Source organism: Camelus dromedarius, chromosome 11 (assembly GCF_036321535.1).
Source record: "Camelus dromedarius isolate mCamDro1 chromosome 11, mCamDro1.pat, whole genome shotgun sequence".
NCBI lineage: Eukaryota > Metazoa > Chordata > Mammalia > Artiodactyla > Camelidae > Camelus > Camelus dromedarius.
Genome location: NC_087446.1, coordinates 7,775,243 through 7,797,142, shown reverse-complemented (window position 1 = coordinate 7,797,142; position 21,900 = coordinate 7,775,243). Strand labels below are relative to the sequence as shown.

Below are 21,900 nucleotides of genomic sequence, written 5' to 3'. Positions count from 1 at the left end.
TCTAGATGTTTCCCTGAACATTCCAAGTCCTCTCATTTATCTTCAGAGCGGCTTCTGCCCTGGGACGCATTCTTTTCAACAATAGCCTGTAGCTTTCAGTTTGGCCACTAGATGGCAGGCTAGAGAACTGGACTGGGCAAAGTCAAATTATGGGTTATTAATTGCAAAGTTGTGGAGAGTGGGATGGCTGCCTGCAGTTCAGAAAGTAGTGTAAAAACATGACCAACTAAGAAGACTCGGTCGGGTTGTCAGGGAGTGTAAGTGCTGCTTCTTAGCTCAGCTGGGAGCCTGCTGTGTGACCTGGGAAGCCTCTTGGTGTCTCTGGGCCTGTTTCCTTACTTCCACAAAGGAGGAGGAGGTTCTGATTAGATGTATGATTCTCGGCTTTGCCCAGGATGGACGGGGCGCCTTTACAGAGCCTCGTGAAATATGTCCCTCCACCCCACTCCTTCAGGTCTGTCCTGACCACTCAACCAGTTATGGACAGAAGGCAGGAGATAGCATGGAGGAGAAGGTTGGGAGGGAGGGAAGAAGCACTAGGCCGTGAGTCAGGAGGCTGGGTTCTGGTTCCTCTCTCTATGACCTTTCATAAGTCCCTGTCCCTTTCTGGGCCTTGGCAAGATGGGGCTGGATTATCTCTGAAAGTGCTGCCTCTTGGCACCAGCGGACTCCTGGCCTCTCCCAGCCTGCACACCCCTCAGGCAGCTGTAGTGCTTCCCAGAACCCACTGGCCAAGCCATTTAAACATGGAAAGTGCTTTTTTTCTCCAGTAAGAAACTAGGGCAGTTACTCCAATGCCTGAGCCAGCTGAGTCTGAGCTGCTGGCCCACATCTGCACCTGGCCGCTGCACACCCGGCCCAGGCTGGGGGGAGGGCGGGGTCGGAAGGGAAGCCAGGGGAGCTCGGGGGCAGCTGCTCAGAATGCTGAGCCTCCCCTGGGCCACTGCCCACCTCCCAGAGCCCTGTCCCCTGACAACCCCTGAACCCCTGGTTCAGCATGGACCCACCTCTGTGCAAGGGCCTCTGGGCTGGGCCTGGGATGGGGTGGAGCGAGGTGGAGCCTGCCTCCTGTGGCAGGGCCCGTGGACAGGGAGGCAGAGCTAACAGTCCTGTGGGGAGGGCTACTGTTGGACTTCAGCTGCTGGACCAGGAACTGGAGATTTACTCTGTATTGAGAGGCCCATGGGCTAGTCCCTTCACCTGCCCATCGTGAAACCCTGGGCCTCCATTTCTCTAATGACAAGATGAGCTTAATAATACCACTTTCCATATAGTTTTGTAAGGATGAAATGCTTTGTGTGTAGAGAACTTAGCCCAGAGCCTCATATGCAGTAAGTAGTCAATAGGTGCTACTATTATGAAGAAGGTGCTGGGAGCATTGAGGATAGAGGGTGGGGACATCAGGACCTCTTCAGAAGCAGCTGGGTTTGGAAGATGCTCACCACGTGCACAGAGGGCTGCGGCGGGGGTGGTCCTGGCAGACGGAGTGGAATTACATGTGCAGAGGCGGAGAGGAGGCGCTGTCCTGGGAACAGTGGAGCTGGGCAGAGGACTGCGTGTCAGGGGGAGGCAGGAGGTGAGTGTTCCACGTCTTTGAGTGATTTACTAATGACAATAAACGGCTAAATTTTATCAGGTGCTTTACATGGTTGTTATTTCACCTTCATAACAGCCCTAGGCAGAGAGAGGTTGAGTAACCTGCCCAAGGCCACACAGCTGGCCAGCGCTTTTTGCCCCTTTTCACGACCTCCTTCCTTTTCCTTTTAGTGTGTAGACATTCAGCCACCTACTCCATCTACAGGGCGTCAGAAAGACCCCTGTCCAGGGTCCAGGCAGAAAGGCCCTGTAGACTACAGTAATGCCCTTCCTCTCCTGGTCTACCCCCAAGGTTAGTGTGCTCCGGACGTTTGAACGCCTTTCACCGTCAGGGTGCAGACCTCTCATGGTGCTGAGCCCTGTGCAGCTCTATGGGGACGAGTCAGGGCAGGAAGGATTGCACAGTGGTCAGTGCAGAGTGTGGCCTGAGAGTCGCTCTGCCAGCATTCAAAACGTAGGTTAATTCACTGCAGGGCCTGGGGAAAGAGTCTTCTCTTGCTTCGGACCCCTGTCTGCATTGTACGGATTGGGGATGGCACATGGCACCTCTGTGTGGGTTAGTCTGCAGTGCCAGGTGTAGACCAGGTGCCCTGTTAGCTACCCATCCCAGCCTTCCTCACAGAGGGAGGGTCCCAGTGTCGGGGCTAATGACTGCATTAACCTGAACTTAGATCAGAGTTTGTGCCTAGGATCTTAGCCAGTGGCTCCACCTCAGTTTCTCCATCCATATAAAGGGGACCCAGCCCTCCTTTGCTAGGCCCTGGGGCAGCAAAATATCCTCATGACACCTGCTCGTAGAAGGGGTGCCCAGCGAAGGTGCCAACACCAGGCGTTGATCACGTGGGAGTCTCATACTCCGCATCTGTTGGCAGGAGGGCTGGGGGCCTTGAAACAGAGCTTGCATGAGAATCTCAGCATCTTCACTGTGCACGTGTGTTTACTAGGGCCTGGGGTGCAGCTGAAGGAGGCTCTGACCCCGGGCAGGACCTTGGACTTTAGAGTGTCTGTTCTTGGCACCCACGAGGGGCTCCCAGCCACCCTGGGGAAGAAAGGCTTGGCAGCCCCCAGGAAAGGAAGGGAGGGGAGGACGGAGGCAGGGAGAGAAAAGCGACAATGCAGTGGAGGGGCCTGATTTCCCCAGGGCTGCTGCCTTTTGGAAAGGATGGGGGTGGGGGGGAGAACATCTGGCCAGAGCATCTGATGAGAACCTGACTTGGGAACAGGAAAGAGCAGCCAGGACTGTGGAAGGAGATGCTTGGGGTGGGGGCGGGGTGAAGGTCCCCCTCCCGCCACCATGAGAGGGAGTGATTCCTGGACAGGACACCGGATCAAGGGAGAGAGCCACTGTGTATTCATTCATTCATTCATTCATCCAATCGTCCATTCATCCAAAGTAGCATGCGCTAAGGCACCACCGGGCCAGGCTTTGGTCGGATGTGCAGTCACGACAAGACTCGGATGCAGCCCCTTTTCTGCAGGCAGACACTGGAGCCAGGAGCTGTGGGCCACGGGGACACGTGCTCTAACAGAGGCAGCAGGGTCTGAGGGGAAGGGCCACCAACTACTTTGAGGAGGCTTCACAGAGGAGAGGGACAGGACGTTTGAAGAATGGGTAGGAGGGCAGCAGGGGGCACAGTGGGGGTGGGGACGTTCAGTGGGACAGGGCCAGGCCCACCCCCAAGGGTGTGAGCACTGATGGCCTAGGGAAGGACCCGGAAGTGTCCCTGGGCTGGAGGGTGCAGGGCTGCCAACTCCTTGCCTAGGGTTTGTTTCTTATCTCAGGTGGGTGCTGAGGCCCCTACCTGGCTGGGCCCTGCAAGCAGCTGTGTCCTCTGCAGCCTGGCCGTATGCTGCCTGGCCCGCCCTCCCGGCACCCACTGTGCCCCTGATTAGTTGGCACTGGCCGTGGCAGGAGCAGCAGACGGCCTCTCCCGGCTGCTCAGCGCCCTCCACTGACCTGGCCAGACACGAGAGAGGGGAGCCCCATGGCCAGCCACAGCCTCGGCACCCCTTGCCCTCGGCCTGCCTCCCTTCTCCCGGCTGCAGGCTGTACCCCGGCAGAGGCTGGCGTGAGTTCGGCTCTTTCTACTTGAGCTGGCCTGGCAGAGGGGCCGCGCTAATCCGGCCTGACAGTGCCTGTCTGCAGGGAGCACCCCAGACCCCCGGGGGAGACGCCTGTCAGGAAGTGCACCCCATCTCCTCCTGGGTCCCTACTGCCCCCAAGGGCCCCTGTCTGGCTGCTGCCCGGCTTCCCTCAGGGCAGGGGGTCTGGTCTGGGGGTCTGGTCTGGGGGTCCCTGGTGAGAAGGGGTGAAAAGGTTGAGCAGCTCCATCAGTTTGTCCACCCGTCATCCGTCTCCCCCAGCTCCTGGCTTTAAATGCCGCCTAGAGAGTACCTCTACTCTGATGCCTCCCACATGACACTCTAGGCCATACTTCCCTCTTCTGAACCCCAGACCCCGAGAGCTTATGAAACGACTTCACGTGGTTGTGCACCAGGCACCCCGAATTCCACGTGTCCCGGTGGAGCCCTGTCTCCACTGATGGCCGCTCTGTGCCTCTGGCCTCAGGCCCCTGACCTTGGAGCTGCCCTGGCTCCTTTCTTCCACTCACACCACATCCTGCCCCTTGGCTCAACCTTTAAAATGTCTCCAGAATCCAGCCACGCCCCCCTCCACTGCCATTGTCATCTGGACCCAGCCAGATGTGCAGTATCAGGCTGGCAGGTAAGAGATGGCTGCGCCAGGCTGGGCAGAATGGAGAGGAGCAGGTGGACAGAGGCCCAGTTCCCATCCTGGAGAGTCACGGGCCCGAGCAACGTCAGAGGGCACAGCCCAGGGCCACATCTCTCTGGGTGTCCCCCTCTGGGCTTTCTATTTCTGTCCCTCAGGAGGCAGCTACCATGTGTCTGCTGTTACACCCCTGGTCATGCAGCCCACAGGCCCGGCCCACTTTCTGGAGATGCGAGCATGTGCTGGGGTCACACATGGGCGTTTGTACAGCAGCCGCAGGCTGTGTCCTCTTTCGGGCCTCCCTCTTCTGCCCTGGCCCAGCAGCCGGGGAGAGTCTTTCCAACCTCTCAGACCACAACTCTCTTCTGCCCACTGCTCTCAGCGTGAGTAGAAGCCGGAGTCTCACACTCACCTGCAGGCAGCCCCCTCGTTCGCGCCCCTCCCGCCCTTGCCCTCTGCCTGGAGAGCTCTTCCCCAGATGTGCACACAGCTGCCCCATGCACCTTGCCGGTGAGGCCTTTCCCGGCCCCCGCTTTAAACCAGCCTGACCCCCGGCCCTAACCTGGCACTCCCCATCCCCTCCCCCATTCCGCTTTTTGTTTCTGTAGCACGTCTCCCCCAGCAAATGAGGAAATGCACTGATTTATTATGTTTGTTGTTTTCTGTCTGTCTCTCCCTTCCCTGAGCTAGAATATTGGTTTCACAAGGGCAGAGAACTTGGTGTGGTGTTTTTTTTTAACTGATATATCCCTAGGGCTTAGAGTGGTGCCCGGTGCATCGTAGGCCCTCACTAAATATTTGTTGAATGGACCCATCCACTCTCACTCCTCCGTTCATTCACACTGCCCTCCTCGGAGGGGCCGCTCTGTGCCAGGCCCTGGGCTGGACTGGCGGACGTGGAGCCCTGATGGGCCTGGCACTCCTCGTTTCCGGGGGAGGGCAGGGCTGTGAGCTGATGAACACTGACATTGTAGTTAAGTACTGCGATGGAGGGCGGGCGGGGCTGAGGCAGCTCACTGCCGGGGCACGAGCCCAGCCCGGGGACCAGAAGAGGTGTCCACGCAGCTGAGGTCTGAAAACAGAAGAGAGATGGCCTGGGTGTGTGCGAGGGCCTGGAGGTGACCCAGGAACGGGAAGTGCGTGGGTCTGGCTCCAGCATGGACCCCCTCCTGCCTTGGGAAGTGGACCCAGCATTGTCCCTGGGGGCACAATAGTAACAGGAACCCTTATGGCAGAATCGGGGAGGGTGATGTGGGTGGGGGCAGGTGTGCAGAGGTGGGGAGTTGGGGTGCTGGGGGCATCTGCAGTCTGGCTGGAGCAGCAGGTTGAGGTGAGGCCGGGAGAGAGGCTGGAGGCTGATTGTGGGGGCCTGTGAGCAGGGGATGGGGGCAGGCGGGGTAAGGATTTACACCTTCTTCATGGGGGTAGATGGGCTTCTGAGTTTGGGGGCACCTCCCTCTGAGGTGTCCTGGCCTTAGGGTGTTCCTGAGGCTGAATAGGAACCACTGTCCTCTTCTGTAGTTGAGGCCACTGGGTCCCAGAGAGGGCCAGCTCTGCCTCGAGGCTGCCCAGCCAGGAATGGGACAGATGTCCTGTCCTGGGTCGCTGCTTTAGATGCTTATCAGGGTATGCACTACACTGGATGTTCTGAGGACTCCGGGATCCTCTTTCTGTTCTTGGCTGAGGAAGCAGGGCCCTCAGCCACACTCCTGGGTGGCCGGCAGCCTGCCCTCATCAAGGCCCACCTGGTCCCCACCCCAAGCAGAAGGCCTGAAAAGTCACACCAAGAGAGCAGACCAGGTAAGCTTCATCCTGAGAGGGGATAAAGGAGAGCCGTCGGGAGCTAAAGGCAGGAGGCCTTCATGACTAACTGGACGTGAGAATCAGAGAAGACTGACTGAAGGAGGAGGCTTTGGCTAGCGGAGGGTGTGGGGGGAGACAAATAGAAAGGATGGTCCGAGGCAGATGGTGACAGGTCTTAAAGGCAGTCTCTCTTTCCCTCCATCTCTGTTCTCTGTCTGCATTTCTCTCTCTCTCTCTGTTTCACTTTCTCTGTCTCTGTTTCTCTCTCTTCTGTATCCAGTGCCATGGGAACTGAGGCCAGAGTGGAGCCGTCGGACTTGCTTTAGCTAATTACTTGACTGTGGACATAAAAGGAGGATTAGCTGGGCTCTTGCGGGGTCCTCCCTGGCTCCCTAATCCTGTGGCCCCTTTTCCCTGGTGCGGAAGCGAGTTCCTCGCTTTGCGTCCCTAATTAGCTAATTATGCCTTGCCTCTGTGGCCCTGGGACTCTCTGGGCCCCAGGGAGGACTGAGAAGTGAGCTGGGGCCCAGCTCAGCGGAGGGAGAAAGGAGGGGAGGAGGGACCCGGCTGCCATTCAGGGAAGCCAGCTGGGCAGGTTTTCAGGAGCCTTTCAGAATTTCAATATCCCAGAGAACTGGGAAATGTAATTAATTGAGCCACAAAGGCTGGGCCCAGGGGAGCAGGCAAGGAGCAGCCAGGCTGGGACTGTGTGGAACAGCCTCCTCCAGACCGTTCTGCTGCAGCCCCTTCTCACAGCCGCTGCCTGGCCCTCCGCGCTTGCCTCCAGCCTGTCTCGGCCTCCAGGATTGCTCCTTCCCCCATAAAGCCTAGAGCTGATGGAGGGCCCCTCCTGCTTAGATATCTGCCCACGGGACTCCCTGACCAGCCACTGAGCAGAGAGCCCCACTCTCCTCAGACCTCCAAGTGCGGCCTGAATGCCTTCTCTGGACAGTCATGCTCTGTACTTTGGCCTCAGCTTCTGTAGCCAGCAGGGCCCAGCTCCAGTCAGCCCCTTCAGGAATATGCCTGAAGTTGTCCCCACTCCCCGGGCATGGTCCCTTTCCCCAACACTGTGGCTCCCTGCTGGTAGACTACAAGCTCTGAGGGGGTGAAAAATGCAACATTGGATTCCCATGTGCCTAGTACTGTGTCTGGTATGTAACAGTATTTATAAGTGTTTGATGAATGACTGAATGATGGGGCACCAGAATGGCCTGCAACTAACTTACATAACATTTGGATGGATTACAGGGTGCTTGCTCTGTTTTCTTACTTCTCTCTTCTGCACACCCCCTGGTTACCCTGTTGGGGGGCGGTTGTGGCAAGGTGGGTATCGAGCCTTCACTCACCCTGGCTTGCTCTCAATTGGAGATCAGGAGCTGCAAGGGAGCCCCACTGCTTTCCCAAGAGGAGGCTGACCTAGTTTTGTGGGGAGGGAGGATAGGGGTGGGCATTAATTATTGATTGGAAATCACTCCATACGGAGCTTGTGATGCAAATCCCAAATAATTACCCTCATTAATATCCACCTCAGCAATCGCCCTGGAATAAATAAAAGTCTGGACAGGGCTACTGTTCTCCTTGTCACCACCCTTCCATCCTCCCCTGTTCAATATTTCAATCCCTCCCCATGACTTATCACATCATTCATTCATGAACAGTCATTCAGTAAATGTTGGCTGAGGCTGTGCTCTGGGCCAGGACCTGCTGGGTTCTGGGAACACTGAGGTGACTCAGACACAGGCCCTGCCCTCAGGAATTTACAGCCCAGTGGAAGAGACAGGAGAGTAAACAGATGACTGTGCACTAAGGCTAGAAGAAGACTATATGTTGCTGTAAATGGTACCTCCAATGTTGTGCAGTATGTAACCTGTACAACTGTACATGGCAGCCTAGGCTAGGTTGGAGGCGCTGAGGTTGCCCAGAGCAGAAGAGAGAGAGACTTGGTGAGAAAGAGTATGGAAGTCTTCACAGAGAGAAAGTAGATCCTTAATGGAGCTGTGGTGGCTGAATAGGGGTTTGCCAGGCACAAGAGAGGTGGAAGATTGTTCTAGAAAGAGGGAACGGCATGAGTAAAAAAGCATGGAGGTGTGAAATCCCATGGTATCTTTAGGGAACTTTAAATAATTTGATATTGTTAGACTCAGGGTGCACACTGGGGCAGGAGGGAGAGACGAAGATGAGACTAGAGAGGCAGGCAGGGGGCACAGGGATCACAGGATCTTGTGGGGGGTGTGACCCACCAGCTCTTGACACCCTTTGGGGCCACAGACACTTGTGTGGACCTTCTTCTCAGAAAAATTCATGACATCATACCTGCATATTTTATAGCAATTCCATGAGGTTCATGCAGTCCTTCCAGGGACCTCCCCCTGCCTGCTAGGGGTTCACAAACCCCAGCTTCTGTAGCTGTTGGGAATGCCAGCAGGTTTCACACACAGTGGGGACATGCCCAGAATAGCGTTCTAGAGTTGGCATTATCAGGAATCAACCCTTCTCTGTCCTGGTCTCTGCTTTCCCTGGGCTGACTACTTCCCCAGGCAGACTCTGTCCTCCCCAGGCAAGAGGGCCCCAGCTGCTCCAGGCTTAACTCCTCCCAGCTTGGAACCCCTGCGGAAAGAGAGCATCTCTTTTTCTGTAGTTCCAGCAGAAGTCTCAGTGCTGCCTCTCATTGGGCCTGGAGTCACGTGCCCATCTGGGATCAACCACTGGGGCTGGGGGAGCAGAATATGCTGATTGGCCAGGCCTAGATCATGTGATCTCCATGTCAGCCCACCCAAACCACAGGGACTGGAATTGGGGCGTAGGACTCTTAGGACTGTGGAAGGAGGGGATGGGCAAAACCACAGAGGCTTGCAGTCCTGTGGATTCTCCAGCGGCTGGGTGGCTGGATGTTCTTGCAAGGGAGGAGTCAGGAGAGAGCGAGTGACCTGCAGACAGTTACTGAAGTTGTGATGGTGGGTGACTTCTTCCAGACTTGGGAGAGCTGGGTCCTTTTCACAGCTGGGGACTGAGCCTCCAGAGAGAGGGGGAGAGAGGGCATAGAAGGTGCAGATGGGTGAGCCCAGGGCAGGAGGGGCAGAAGGGAAGGCTAGGAAGACAGAAGTGAAGGATGGTAAGTGTGTGGAATGGGGCCAGAAGCTGAGCACATTTTCCATTTTCTCTGTGGGTGGGAGCCCCAGAATTTGCTGAGAGTTGGGTGTGGCCCCTGAGCCGGGGAATCTTTGCAGGGTGGTTGCTGTCTTCTTGGGTCCCTTTGCTGAGTGGCCTTGTCCTCCAAGAGGGGAGGGGACTGGTTCAAGGTCCCACAGGTCCCAGAGACCAGCAGGGTGGGGATTTGAACCCATATCTCTCTAAATTAGAGGCTTCGTGCTTTCCACAGGCTTCCTCTCCCTACCTGTGGGGTTTCAGGACGTCAGACCCCTGCCTCCAATGCCACAGGAAGTGACTATCATGTTCTGCTCCCCTTCCCATGCCTGCCTGACGCCCTGTTCAGGTCACCCTGTCACCCTCCCTGGGGATGTCTGTCTCCCCTCCCAATTCCTCACTTTCTCCTCCTCACCTCTGGCTTGGCTCATTCTTTGCAGTTGTTTCTCAGAAAAGGAAAAGACCTCTTTCCCTGGCACCAGGTCAGGTCTGAGTCCTTTGGCTGGCCGTGGTTCTTCAGAGCTCTGCCTGGTTCCATCATGCAGTGGGGTGGGTCAGCAGAGTGCCTCTGGCTGGTACTGATGGGTCCTGGCATGATCAGGGGACAAGTGACTGCCCTGGAGATGAAGGACATTCAGGACACACTTATTAGGCACCTGCTATGCCCATCCTAGGTGGGGGCTGGGTATAGTGAGATGAGCCCACCTCAGTCCCAGGCCTCTGGGTCCTTGGTGTTGTGGAAAGAGTGCTGGACTTGGTGTCAGGACACCTGGTTTAAGTCCAGACCCTGCTCCTTCTGCTGTGCGACCTTGGGCAAGTAACTTCAGTTCTATGAACCTCCAGTTGCCTCTTCTATAAAATAGGGATAATAGTACCACCCTCACAGAGTTGTCACGGAGACCAAAGGAGATCATATTTGTGCACTACCCAGAAAAGCACCTGGCACATAGAAGTTGCTCTATAAATGCCTGCTTATTCATCTGTGATCTAGTGGAAGTGCAGTGGGGCCCAGAGCCATTGCCATGGCCTCTGGGTGGAGGGGCAGATACCAAGGAGAAGGTCTGTCTTGTGGCCACTGAGCAGGCTAGGTGCAGTGAGGAGGCCCTGCGCACATGTCTCACCTCTCCTCCCACCGCCTCCTGTTTCTCTAACCCTGCTCCCGCTCTCTCCTCTCTGGGACCTCTGCCTCTGTCTGCCAACCCCTCCACCCTTCCCTCTCCCAGGTATGCGGATCCTGGTGAACCTGCTCCTGGACACGCTGCCCATGCTGGGAAATGTCCTTCTGCTCTGCTTCTTTGTTTTCTTCATCTTTGGCATCATCGGCGTGCAGCTCTGGGCAGGCCTGCTGCGCAACCGCTGCTTCCTGGAGGAGAACTTCACCATGTGAGTGCAGCCCCCGGCCCCCCGCCCCGTGGCCCCCGGCCAGCTTTCCCTGGGGCAGCAGTGGGGCTGAATATTTTAGGGCTAGGAATGTCTCCCCATTGACCACCTGGTCCCAAGCCTTATTCCCAGTGGCGCAGAGAGATGAAGGGATGTGCCCAGGTGAGCTGGTGGGGGGTCTCCCGTGAATGGTTGGACACCAAATGAGCACAGAAGGCCTCTGAGCTCTCAAAATTGATATCACAGAGTTCTAGTCTAAACAGCTCCTAGTGACTCGTACTTAATACACAGTTTTACCTTATTTGGGAATTGAGAATTGGGGCCAAAGAATGGAAGCAGCAAACTAGAAGGTTGGGTAGGAGGGGAAAGGGCAGTTGAGACCCCAGCAGAAGTGATGCCAACAGGGGAAAAGAAGACAGAAAACCTTAAAAGCAGACATGGAACCCGGCTCTCTAATTACAGCCCAGACATTCCTATCAGTGACCGTGAGTCATCAGGGAAAGGTTGGCTTGCCCTCGGCCCACTTGTGTCTAAGAGCAATGCAGCAGGCAGCTTCTCAGAGAGATGATTATCCAGAGCTATCTAAACAGAAATCAAGCTTTGGTTCTTGGAGGAGTTGGGTTGCGTTGTCTGAGGAATTTGACATCTATAGTCTCAGCGGAGAGGGATGAGCACTGTCTCCGAGTGTACATACGTGCCCGTGTGTCTTTGGACATGACTTTGATTTCATTTCACTAACGTGCATTAGTGCACTCCTGCTGTGTGCCAGGCCCCAGGGACACAGAAGTAAGAAAGCATCTTCATTCATCCTCTCACTTGACAAACCCACCCAAGGGGCAGCTCTTGCCCAGCTGGTGCTCAGGGCTGAGGACGCGGTAGAAGGTGGAGTTCCTGCCCTCGGGGAGCACCCTGGCTGGAGCTGGTCACAGATGCCTCCCCTGAGTGACTTTTGTGGACTGAGGATGACCTCAGGAGCATGGGGACCTGCACAGGCGTGGGCTGGGTTCTGCTTCACAGCCTGACTGTTGCTCGTGGGAAAGGAACTAAGCTGGAGAGCCGGGAGGAGGCCTGTAAAAGAGACTGGCTCACCTGCCCATCACTGTGGGGGAAAAATGGGGGATCTGGGCCGACCAGAGATGGGACCCCTCTGTGGGTAAGGGCCCTATGGCAGGGAAGGGGACCCATACAGAGTCAATCATTTGGAAAAGTCGGGCCCTGAGGCTCGGCCTGGGGCAGCAGGAGAGGGGGCCACTGCTTCTTCTGGTCTGGCCTTCAAAGATGGAGATGCACAGGTAGGAGCTCTCAGCTTTGGGGGTGCAGGACACATCCAGACCCCTCTGTCCCACTCAGATCCTTCCCATGGTCATTCTGTGGCGGCCGCCTTCTCATTATCCCAGCTCAGCCCCAATGTTGCCTCCTCCTGGAGGCCTTCCCTCACCACCCTGTCCCCCAGGCCTTTTATTGCATTATCCTGCTTGATTTTCTTCTTAGCATTATCTCTGTCTGAAACTACCTCACTTGTGAGTTCATTCGGTTGTTGGGTGTCTCTGGACTGGCTTATTTACTTGGTTAGCAGTGAGGAAGCGCTCCTGTATGACAGAGGCCGTGGAGGTGATGCTTGGCTTTTGATCCCATGTGGAGACCGAGAAACTGAGGCTGAGAGAGGAGAACCTTGCTCCCAGGCACATAGCTTGGCAAAGTCAAAAATAGAATTAGAACCTGGGTTCCCCTGACTCCAAAGCCTGTGGTGACTGCCCCCTGTGAGTGTGCTCAAAGCATCCATCCAGGTGTGGAAGTCCCTGGGGAGACCGCAGATGGTCAGTTTGAGCGTTCTTGATGAGCACAGAATCAGGACAGTGTCGCCCAGCTAGGAAGTGGCAGGGCCCAGAGTCTGAGCCCAGATCTGGTGTCCCTTCTCCCAGAGTTTGTCTGGGCAATAATGCACACATACCACTGTTTACACCCCAGAGAGGTTTTAAAAGTGCAAATTGCTTTGACAGTGTGTCTTCACATCAGTGTTTCTTATTCCACGGATGAACCACAGTTCAGCAAGCCAGCTTCTGTTGATGGACCTTGCACGGTCTCCAAGTTCTTGCTCTTAACATACAAGCCTGCAGGGAACATTGTGTACGCTTGCAAAATGTGTATACTCGTGTGATTAATGACTAGACTCATAATTACTGGTCAAACTGTAAGACATACCTCGGAGATATTGTGGGATAGGTTCCAGACCCCAGCAATGAAGCGAGTCACATGAATGTTTTGGTTTCCCAGTACCTATCAAGTTATATTTACACTATACTATAATCTACTAAATGTGTAATAGCATAAAAATAAACATACCCCAATTAAAAATTACTTTATTGCCAAAAAATACTAACCATTCTCCGAGCCTTCAGCGAGTTGTGGTAGTAACATCAAAGATCACTGATCACAGAGCAACATAACAAATATGATAATAATGAAAGTTTGAAATATTGCAAGAATTACCAACATGTGACACAGAGACACTAAGTGAGCCAATGCTTTTGGAAAAATGGTACCGGTAGACTTCCTCGAGGCAGGGTTGCCACAGAACTTCAATTTGTAAGAAGCACAATAAACAAAGCTCAGTGAAATAAGGTATGCCCATGTGTCCATTTTTAAAATACGTTTTTGGGGTTAAGATATAAATTACAGTCAGTAGCGGGCACAGCTGTTAAGCGCACGGCTCCGTGAGGTTTACGTGGGTCCCACGCCGGTGTAAGTCTGCCCTGAGAAACTCGCAGTCCCCAGGAAGCTCCCTCCTGCCCCTCCCCAGTCATTCTCTCCTCATCCCAAAGCAGCCGCTGTTCAGTGTGACCACAGATTCCTTTTGCCTGTTTTTGAGGTTTCTTTAGATGGAATCATGTAGGCTGTTACCTTTTCTGTCTGCTTCTTTAGCTCAGCGTCCTGTGTCTGTAAGATTTGTCCAAGTTGTTGCGTGGGTCACTATTTTCTTCTGTTTCATTGCAGCGAGGATTCGGCCAAGTGAATATACCGCTGTGTGTGTTTCCACGCTGCCGTTGATTTGGGTGGTTTCTGGTTCTTTGGCTCCGCGACTCATGAATATCCTTGTACATGTCTTTGAGTGGATATGGCTATGCTTTCTTTTGGGTAAATTCCCAGGAGAGGAATCGCCGGGTTAAGGAAGTGGATATATTTATTAGCTCCACTAGATTTTTGCCAAATGTTTCCCCCAGATGGTTGCACTAAATGTCCACCAGCAAAGTCCGAGAGTTCCAGTCGCCTCACATCCTTAGCAACTTTTGGAATTGTCAGCTCTTTAATTTTCACCGCTCTTGGGAGAGTGCAGTGGTACCTTATTGTAGTTTTCATTTGAATTACCCTGATGAGTAGTGATGTTTTTCAGCCATTGGTATATCCTCTGGTGAAGTGTCTGTATAGTCTTTTGCCATTTAAAAATTGGATTGCCTTTCTATTATAAATTTGCAGCAGTTCTATGTATATATATTGCAGATACTTTATTCCAGTCTGAATTTTCCATTTTCACTCTCTTAATGGAGTCATTTAATGAACAGAAGCTCTTGGTTGCAATAAAGTCTAGATTATCAGTCATTTTCTTAGCATTGCTTTTTGTATCCAGTTTAAACAATCTTTTCCTAACTCAAGGTCATGAAAATATCCTCCAGTGTTTTCTTTTCGAAGCTTTCTTGTTTTTGTCATTCACATTTAGGTCTATATTCCATTTCAAATAATTTTTAGAATGGCCCGTGGTTGGAGTCAAGGCTCATTTTTCATGCAGATATTCAGTTGTCCCAGCACTGTTGATGGAGAAGTCCATCCTTTCTCCACGGGGTTGCAGGAGTCCCTGTGTTACTGCCAGGTGACCGTATGTGTTTGGGTTGATGTCTACATGTTACTTGATGATGAATGTTGCCAAATTGCCCTCTGAAAAGGTTGTATCAGTTTACTCTCCCACCAACAGCGTATGAGCACCAGCGTGTCTGTTTGCACGCACCCTTCCCTGCTCAGCATTATCGAGACTGAAATGGTTGCATTTGGATGCACGTAAAAGAGCTCCTGTCATTGTTTGTGTTTTCCTGTTATTAGTGAGGGAGCCTCTCTTCCTATATATTCGTCATTTTGATTTCTTCTGTGAATTTTCTCTTTTCCTTTGTCCTTTTCCCTCCTAGTGTGTTATTTTTCTTTTTCTTATTGAGTTATAGGAATTTGAATATGCTTTAGATGGTGATCTTTTATCTGGTTTGTATGATGCAAACATGGTATGCTGGGGGATACTGGCAAACTCTGGCCTGTTTTTGTAAATAAAGTTTTATTGGCACACAGCCATGCCCTCTTGTTTACCTGTTTCCTATGACTGTTTTCATGTTACAGTGTCGGAGTGTGTGATTGGGACACAGACCATGTGGTCTGCAAAATAATACTTACTATTCGGTCCTTTACAGAAAAAGTTTCCCTGCCTCCACTTTACCCCAATTTGTTGTCTGTCTTTTTACTTTGTCAGCTAACTTTTGTCTCGCAGAAATTTTACTTGGTGTGTAATCAATCTTGTTAACCTTTTTCTTTATAGATTTTGGATTTTATGTGTCTTATACAAGAAGGCCTTACTTATCCCCAATTAGCAGAAATATTTCATATTTTCTTGTAATGTTTGTGTGGTTATTTTTGTTGCCTTTATGCTTTTAAATCCACTAGGAGTCTATTATTTTAAATTTTATGGTATATTTTACTTCACCTGATATATCCAAAATGTTATTTTTTTCAGTGTGCAATCAATATAAACAATTAATGATGGGATAATAGACATTCATTTCTTTTGATACCATGTCTTCAAGAGGTTTATTTTTGTATATGGTGTCATGTGGAAATCTAACTTTATTATTTTCCAAATGGATAGCCAATGTCTTAACATCATTTATTGACTAGTCCTTTCATTCTTCACGGATCTGAAGAGGCGTCTCTATAACTTACTAAATTCTCTTTTATACATGGGCGTCCCTATGCTCTGTGGTGTTCCACAAATCTCTGTTCCCGTTGTGATACCACACTGGATTAATAATCAGCACTGAAGAGTATTTTGCTCTCTTGTGGGGCTGCACTCCATTCATCTTTCTTATTTAAAAAAAATTGTCTTGACTATTCTTCCATTCAGATAACTCCTAGAACCATCTGGCCAGGTTCCATAGACAGAAACATGTTGGGATTCTGATTGGGACTGCAGTGAATCACAGATTATCCCTATATGATGGGCAGGCAGGGTCTGCCACCTCTCTTTACAGATGAAGAAACTGAGATCCAGAGAAGGAAAGTGACCAGCCCAGGGTCACATAGATGGGAGAGGGTGGGGCAGGAAGAGGATCGTACCTTCAGTAAGGTACTGAATGCTGATCAGTAAGATTCAGCATTTGTGTATTGAGCACCTACTCTGCACCAACCAAACGGTGTGTGGGTGCTAGGGTGCTCAGACCCAGTCTTTGCCCTGGAAGAGCTCCAGCCTCCCAGGGGAGTTGGGTGCAGGAGTAATAATGGAGGTGTGTGCAGGGTACAGTGTTTCCTGAGCAGGGCGACCCTGGAACTGCCCACAGTGGGTCAGTGGGTGTTTTGGGGACCATGGCAGAGGTGGGAAGGGTGTCCCAGGCAAGGGGAACAGCATGTGCAAAGGCCTGGAAGCAGTGACAGCCTGTTGGGCCAGTTCTGCCATGCTGCGTGGTGGTGACCGCCCCCTTCTCCTCTATCCCCGCCCTCACCTATGGACAGACAAGGGGATGTGGCCCTGCCCCCCTACTACCAGCCAGAGGAGGATGACGAGATGCCCTTCATCTGCTCCCTGTCGGGGGACAATGGCATCATGGGCTGCCACGAGATCCCCCCGCTTAAGGAGCAGGGCCGTGAGTGCTGCCTGTCCAAGGACGATGTCTATGACTTCGGGGCGGGGCGCCAGGACCTCAACGCCAGCGGGCTCTGCATCAACTGGAACCGCTACTACAACGTGTGCCGCACAGGCAGCGCCAACCCCCACAAGGGCGCCATCAACTTTGACAACATCGGCTATGCCTGGATAGTCATTTTCCAGGTGAGGCCCTCTGGGCTGGGGCTGGGGGAGGGCAAGGTGGGTGAGCAGCCTCGCCCGGCAGGTGGGGCTGTGTGCTGGGCGTTTGCAGCCTGGGTCACTGATGTCTGCCCAACGTGCCCGTTTACAGACAGCAGCTGAGTTTCGAGGAAATGGCTGTAGGCCCTCAGGTTTATTGCTTCATGTCTCTGTGCCTCCGTTTTCTTATCTCTAAAATGGGAATGATAAGTTTCCCCCACCTTGAGTGGCTGAGAAGAATAAACCAGATGATGTGAGCAGAGCCCAATGTGCAGTGAGTGTTCAGTCAAGGTTACCTTCCTGCTGTCGTCAGAAGAAGGGAGGGGGCAGGTACAGAGGGTGGTGGCTGAGAGGCCCCTGGGGGGACGGCAGGGCCTTGCCGAGATGGCTGCCGTGTGCACTTTGCTCTGGGGAGTGGCAGGACCACTGAATTCAGAGCTGCAGGCGTGGTGTGATCACAGCCTGGAAGCTGTGTTTTGGGACCCTCTGGCCCCCAGAGGGTGGTAGGCTGTGCATTTGCCAGACATGAATAAGACCATGGTGCTGGGGAAGACCCAGTGTCCATCTTGCCCAAGGCTGCTCTGTTTCCCTCTCTGGGAAAATGTGTGGGGGACAGAGTCACACCAGCCTCGTCACAGCCACACTCCCAGGCTCAGCTGAGCTGCACTCCAGCCCTACCAGGTGGGCTCCGTTAATCCCACACACTGAAGAAGCAGCTGAGGCTCAGAGTGGCCTGGGGGCGAGCTGGACCTGCAGCGTGGGGCCCCTTGCTTCCAGCCCTCCTGCCGTGGTGTGGTAGACTGGAATTCGGGTGGGCTCTGGAGTGAGAGAGACCAAGTTAAGTCACCGGTCCACTCCTTCCTGGCTGTGTGACATTGGGCAAGTGCCCTAACCTCTCTGAACTTCAGTTACCTCACCTGTATAATTGGGGATGAGGATGGCTGCCCGGTGGAGCCCTTGTGAGCTTGATAGAGACAGCGTTTGTAGGTGCCCCGGCACACAGTGGAGCCTCTGTCTGGGGCACTTCCTTTGCTGCCTGCCTTTCGGGAGGGTCAGCTGTCTAAGGCAATCTCTCCTCCTCTGCTGTGTCCTGGCTGCAGGTGATTACTCTGGAAGGCTGGGTGGAGATCATGTACTACGTGATGGATGCTCACTCCTTCTACAACTTCATCTATTTTATCCTGCTTATCATAGTAAGTGTCAGGGAAGCTGGGGCTCTTCGGGCAAGCTCAAGGACCCATGACCAGTGGACCAGAGTTGGGGGGGTCTTTGGAAGTCCCCAGGGTGCCCCTCAGAGCCAGGAGAGCTGAGTGGGAGACAGCTGGAGGGGCGATTTTTAAATGCAGCCGGGCCGTGGGTGATTGAAGGAGCTCATCGGGGGTGGCTGCTGGAGGCATCCATCACTTCCGATTGCCTTCGTTTCTCATTTCTGGGCATTTAAGTCTGCGCGCTGCTCCTGCTTGTGTTTCTCTGCCTTGTTGTCTCTGGGAATACATGCTTTTGTGACCCTAGCAGGGATGCAGCCCCAGGATGAAAGCTTCTCCAGGGCTTTAGCTTCTCCCTTTTTCCCTGGGTTGGGAAGATGAGATGCTGTGAAACGGAAGCCTGGGGCTGGTTGTGAGCTGGTGGTGCTCCCTGAAATTCTCGGAGGGACTCGCATCTCTTGAGCAGCTCTGCTTTGTAGGGGAGACCTGGAGATGAAGGGGGGCTCTCTCAGCCCCACAGAGAGGGCCCCCTTCCTGGCCCGCCCCTCCCACCACCACCCCGTTTCCCCAGAGCCATCTCATCCACCTTGTCATGCCTGACTGCAGCTTCAGCCACAGCACAATCCCCAGATGTCAAGGTGATTCACTCCTAGGCGAGTCGCTGCTGGCTCCCTGCTGCTGCAAGGCCAGATTCTCCGGCTTCCTGGTGGTGGGAGAGAGGGCACGCTTGGCCCTCTGGGGCAGCACCCTATCCTGGGCTGGTGGGACTTTGACCTAGGGGTTCAGGACAAGCTAACCTGAGACACACCTGCTGTTGGCTTAGCTTCGATGCCTCCCTGGATCCTGGGGCCTTGGACCCATAAGGAGACACCCCAGATCAAAGGGGAGGGGCCCAGGCTTTGTTCGGCATTGCCATCCATCCACTGGTTTAGTCATTCCCCAGCACATTCAGGACAGCCTGCACTGCATCAAGCCCTGAGCTGAGGGCTGGGTACTGAGCAGTGAGTCAGGACGGCCAGTTCTGCCCTCCAGGAGCCCACAGTCTCGTAGGGGAAGATGGGCTACAGCAGACAGGAGCCAGACAGCGTCTTAGGTGCCATGAGAGAAGGAAGCCCAAAGGAGGCCTCTAACCCAGCTTGGAGAGGGATGGGGGAAGTAAGGCTTCCTGGAGGAGGTGATGCCAGAATTGAGCCTTAAAGACTGGAGATGGAGGTTGAGGGAGGGAGCCAGAAGAAGAGTGTCCTGGGCAGGGGGCGCCTGCAGAGAACCTGAAGCCAGACAGAACCCTGCAGTGGGGGGACTGTCAACCACTGGGGTTGCCGGAGGAGCCCAGAATTCCAGAGAGAGGCTGGAGGATGCTTCATCTGCTTCTCCTGAGGGAGTTAGGGGTGGGAGTCTGAGGGTGGTAACTCCCAGTGTGACCCTGGGCGGTCCCTTAGCTCCCCGAGCTCATCTCGGAGCCGGGAACAGGGACGGCACCTGGCTCACAGGCCCTGGGGAGAGTTAGAGGAGATGGAGCCTGCAGCCTGCACAGCCCCTGGCACACAGTAAGTGCTCAGTAAATGTGCCCTGCTGCTATCATTGCTGTGATGATTGGGCCCTGGGTGGCCCTGTCCCAGGAGAAGGCATGCTGGTGGGATGCTGAGCATGCTGAGTTTTCCAGGTGCTGGGAGGGATCCAGACAGCAGAGCCTGAGCCACCATGCTGTCATCCTATCCTCACAACCCTGGCCATGCAGGTCACTTGTCTGTTCCTCAGAGCCCCAGAGGGGTGAGATTCCTGGCGGGGGCCACACAGTGGGTGAGGGGTCCTTGGCCCTCAGAACCAAGGTCCCTAGTGCTCCTGATTGGGAAAGCCCTAAGCTCATTTTGCCCAAGCCTTCTGTTTTACAGATGCTGAAGTGGAGGTCCAGAGGGGATGGGGAGCTGCCTGGTTACCCCGGGGACAGCAGCTGCAGAGGCAGGTGTGAGCTCCCAGAGGGCAGGGTCTGTGCCCCTCACCCAGGCCCGAAGAGCGGGTCTCCAGGAAATGGCTTATGAAAGAAATGACAGAGAGAGCGAATGAGTGAGACATCTTCTTACTTTAGAGGCAAGGGATTTTCCCAGAGTCCTCTGGGCAGGGAAGCTCCCCAACTGCTATACTCTCTCCCTCCTGAACCCCAGCACCCCAGCCATGGTGGGGCGGGGAGGGGAAGGAAGGCAGATCAGCAACTGGGGCTGCAGCCTTCAGGAACCTCCTGGCGGGCAGCCTGGAGGAGGATGAGCCACCACCAGCCCCTCTCTCTGGCAGGCAGCTGAGTCTGTTCAAAGGTTTAGCACATCTCTGGGAGGAGCCTGCCCTCTGGCAGCTGGGGCAGGAAGGGTTCTTTTGCCTGTGGTGCCCCCTGGAGCTGGGCCCTGGGGCTTGAGGTGGTGAGAGTCCTAGCACCAACTGGGTAGCCTCTCCCCACCAGCCATCCAAGCACAGACAAAGCCACACAGCGAAACCCTTTCTAGGGAAGCTTCTCTTTCTTGTCTGGAGGCCCACCTGGGGCCAAGGTCAAGGCTGTAGAGAGGGCAGGGCTGGGGTGGGACTCAGGGCCTGGATAGCCCGGGAGGGGCTCTGCCTCCCTCTCTGGCCTCAGCGCTAAGGGCCTAGGGGCCTGAGGGGAGTGGGCTGGGAAACAGGCTCCACAGGGGAGCTGGGGAGCTGCCTGGGCCACGCTGTCCTGTGGCCCTGGCCTCCTCCCAGAGCAAGACCTCCTCCTGGAGCCAGGCCTCAGCCATCTTTTCCTGTCCCTGTCTGTGCCTGTGCCTCTCCGTCTCTCTGGGCCCTCCCCTTCCCCTCCTCCTCCTCTCCCTGTCTCCACCTGCCCCCTGTCACTTTGTGTCTCCCCCACCCTCTGTGTCTGTCTCCCTCTCCCTCGGTGTCTCTCCTTGCCCTGGTCTCTCTGCACCCCGGCTGCTTCTCCCTGTCTGCGCTCTGCTCTGTCCTTTCCTTGTTCCATGTTCTGGATCTGTCCCTGCCCCTCCTCTTGTCTTCCTTTCTGCCTCTGTATCCCTCTGTTCCTCCGTCTCCATCACCGTCTCCCCGCCTCACTTTCTCCATTTCTCCGCCTCTCTTTCCCACCCTCCGGCTCCCTGCCTCCACCATCCCCTCTGTCCCTGTCCCTGTCCTCTCCTCCTGTTGGTCACAGGTGGGCTCCTTCTTCATGATCAACCTGTGCCTCGTTGTCATAGCGACCCAGTTCTCGGAGACCAAGCAGCGGGAGCACCGGCTGATGCTGGAGCAGCGGCAGCGTTACCTGTCCTCCAGCACCGTGGCCAGCTACGCCGAGCCTGGCGACTGCTACGAGGAGATCTTCCAGTACGTCTGCCACATCCTGCGCAAGGCCAAGCGCCGGGCCCTGGGCCTCTACCAGGCCCTGCAGAGCCGGCGCCAGGCCCCGGACCCGGGGACACCCAGCTCCGCCAAGCCCGGGCCCCACGCCAAGGAGCCCAGGCACTGCAGTAAGTGGCCCTGGCCTCCCGAGTGCCCCACGCAGACCTTGTGTGCCTCCAACTGGGGACTCAGAAGTGGCACCGTTTGCAAACATGTCCTATCTCTCCAGCACAAGCAGAGGTGTCCAGCAAGTTCAGAACCCACATCTTCCCCTGGGAGTTCCAGTCCACAGCCCTTGGTTCCCTGTCCCCTTTCCCGACCACCAGTCAGTGCCAGGCCTGGGCTAGCCCTGGGCCTGGGGGACTCAGCCCCACCCTGGAGGGATTCTCTTCCAATCCAGTGTGCGCACACCGACTCAGGCTCCGCCCTAGGATCCACACTTCAAAGAAATTCTCAGTCTTCTGAAGCTATAAAATCCCTCTGCCACTACAGCCTGCCCCCTCCCCCTTCCCCCAAGGGTCCCTGCTTGCTAGCACACCTGAGCCGTGATGCTGGGTCACCTGGAATAAAGGGGCCATGGCCAGCCT

General features: G+C 54.6%; 1 protein-coding gene across 3 annotated transcripts in view; it reads left to right on the top strand.

Moving 5' to 3' along the window:
- The window catches only part of CACNA1I (calcium voltage-gated channel subunit alpha1 I), a 107,124-nt gene that overhangs the window by 48,820 nt on the left and 36,404 nt on the right, over window positions 1-21,900 (top strand). For 2 of the 3 annotated variants that reach the window (XM_064491430.1, XM_064491429.1), the window contains exons 6-9: window positions 10,501-10,660; window positions 16,418-16,733; window positions 17,849-17,941; window positions 21,129-21,441. In XM_064491430.1, the coding sequence (XP_064347500.1) occupies window positions 10,501-10,660; window positions 16,418-16,733; window positions 17,849-17,941; window positions 21,129-21,441 (882 nt within the window). Of the gene's footprint in view, window positions 1-5,239; window positions 6,128-10,500; window positions 10,661-16,417; window positions 16,734-17,848; window positions 17,942-21,128; window positions 21,442-21,900 lie in introns of those variants that run through there. The other variant, XM_064491431.1, reaches the window with a different exon arrangement.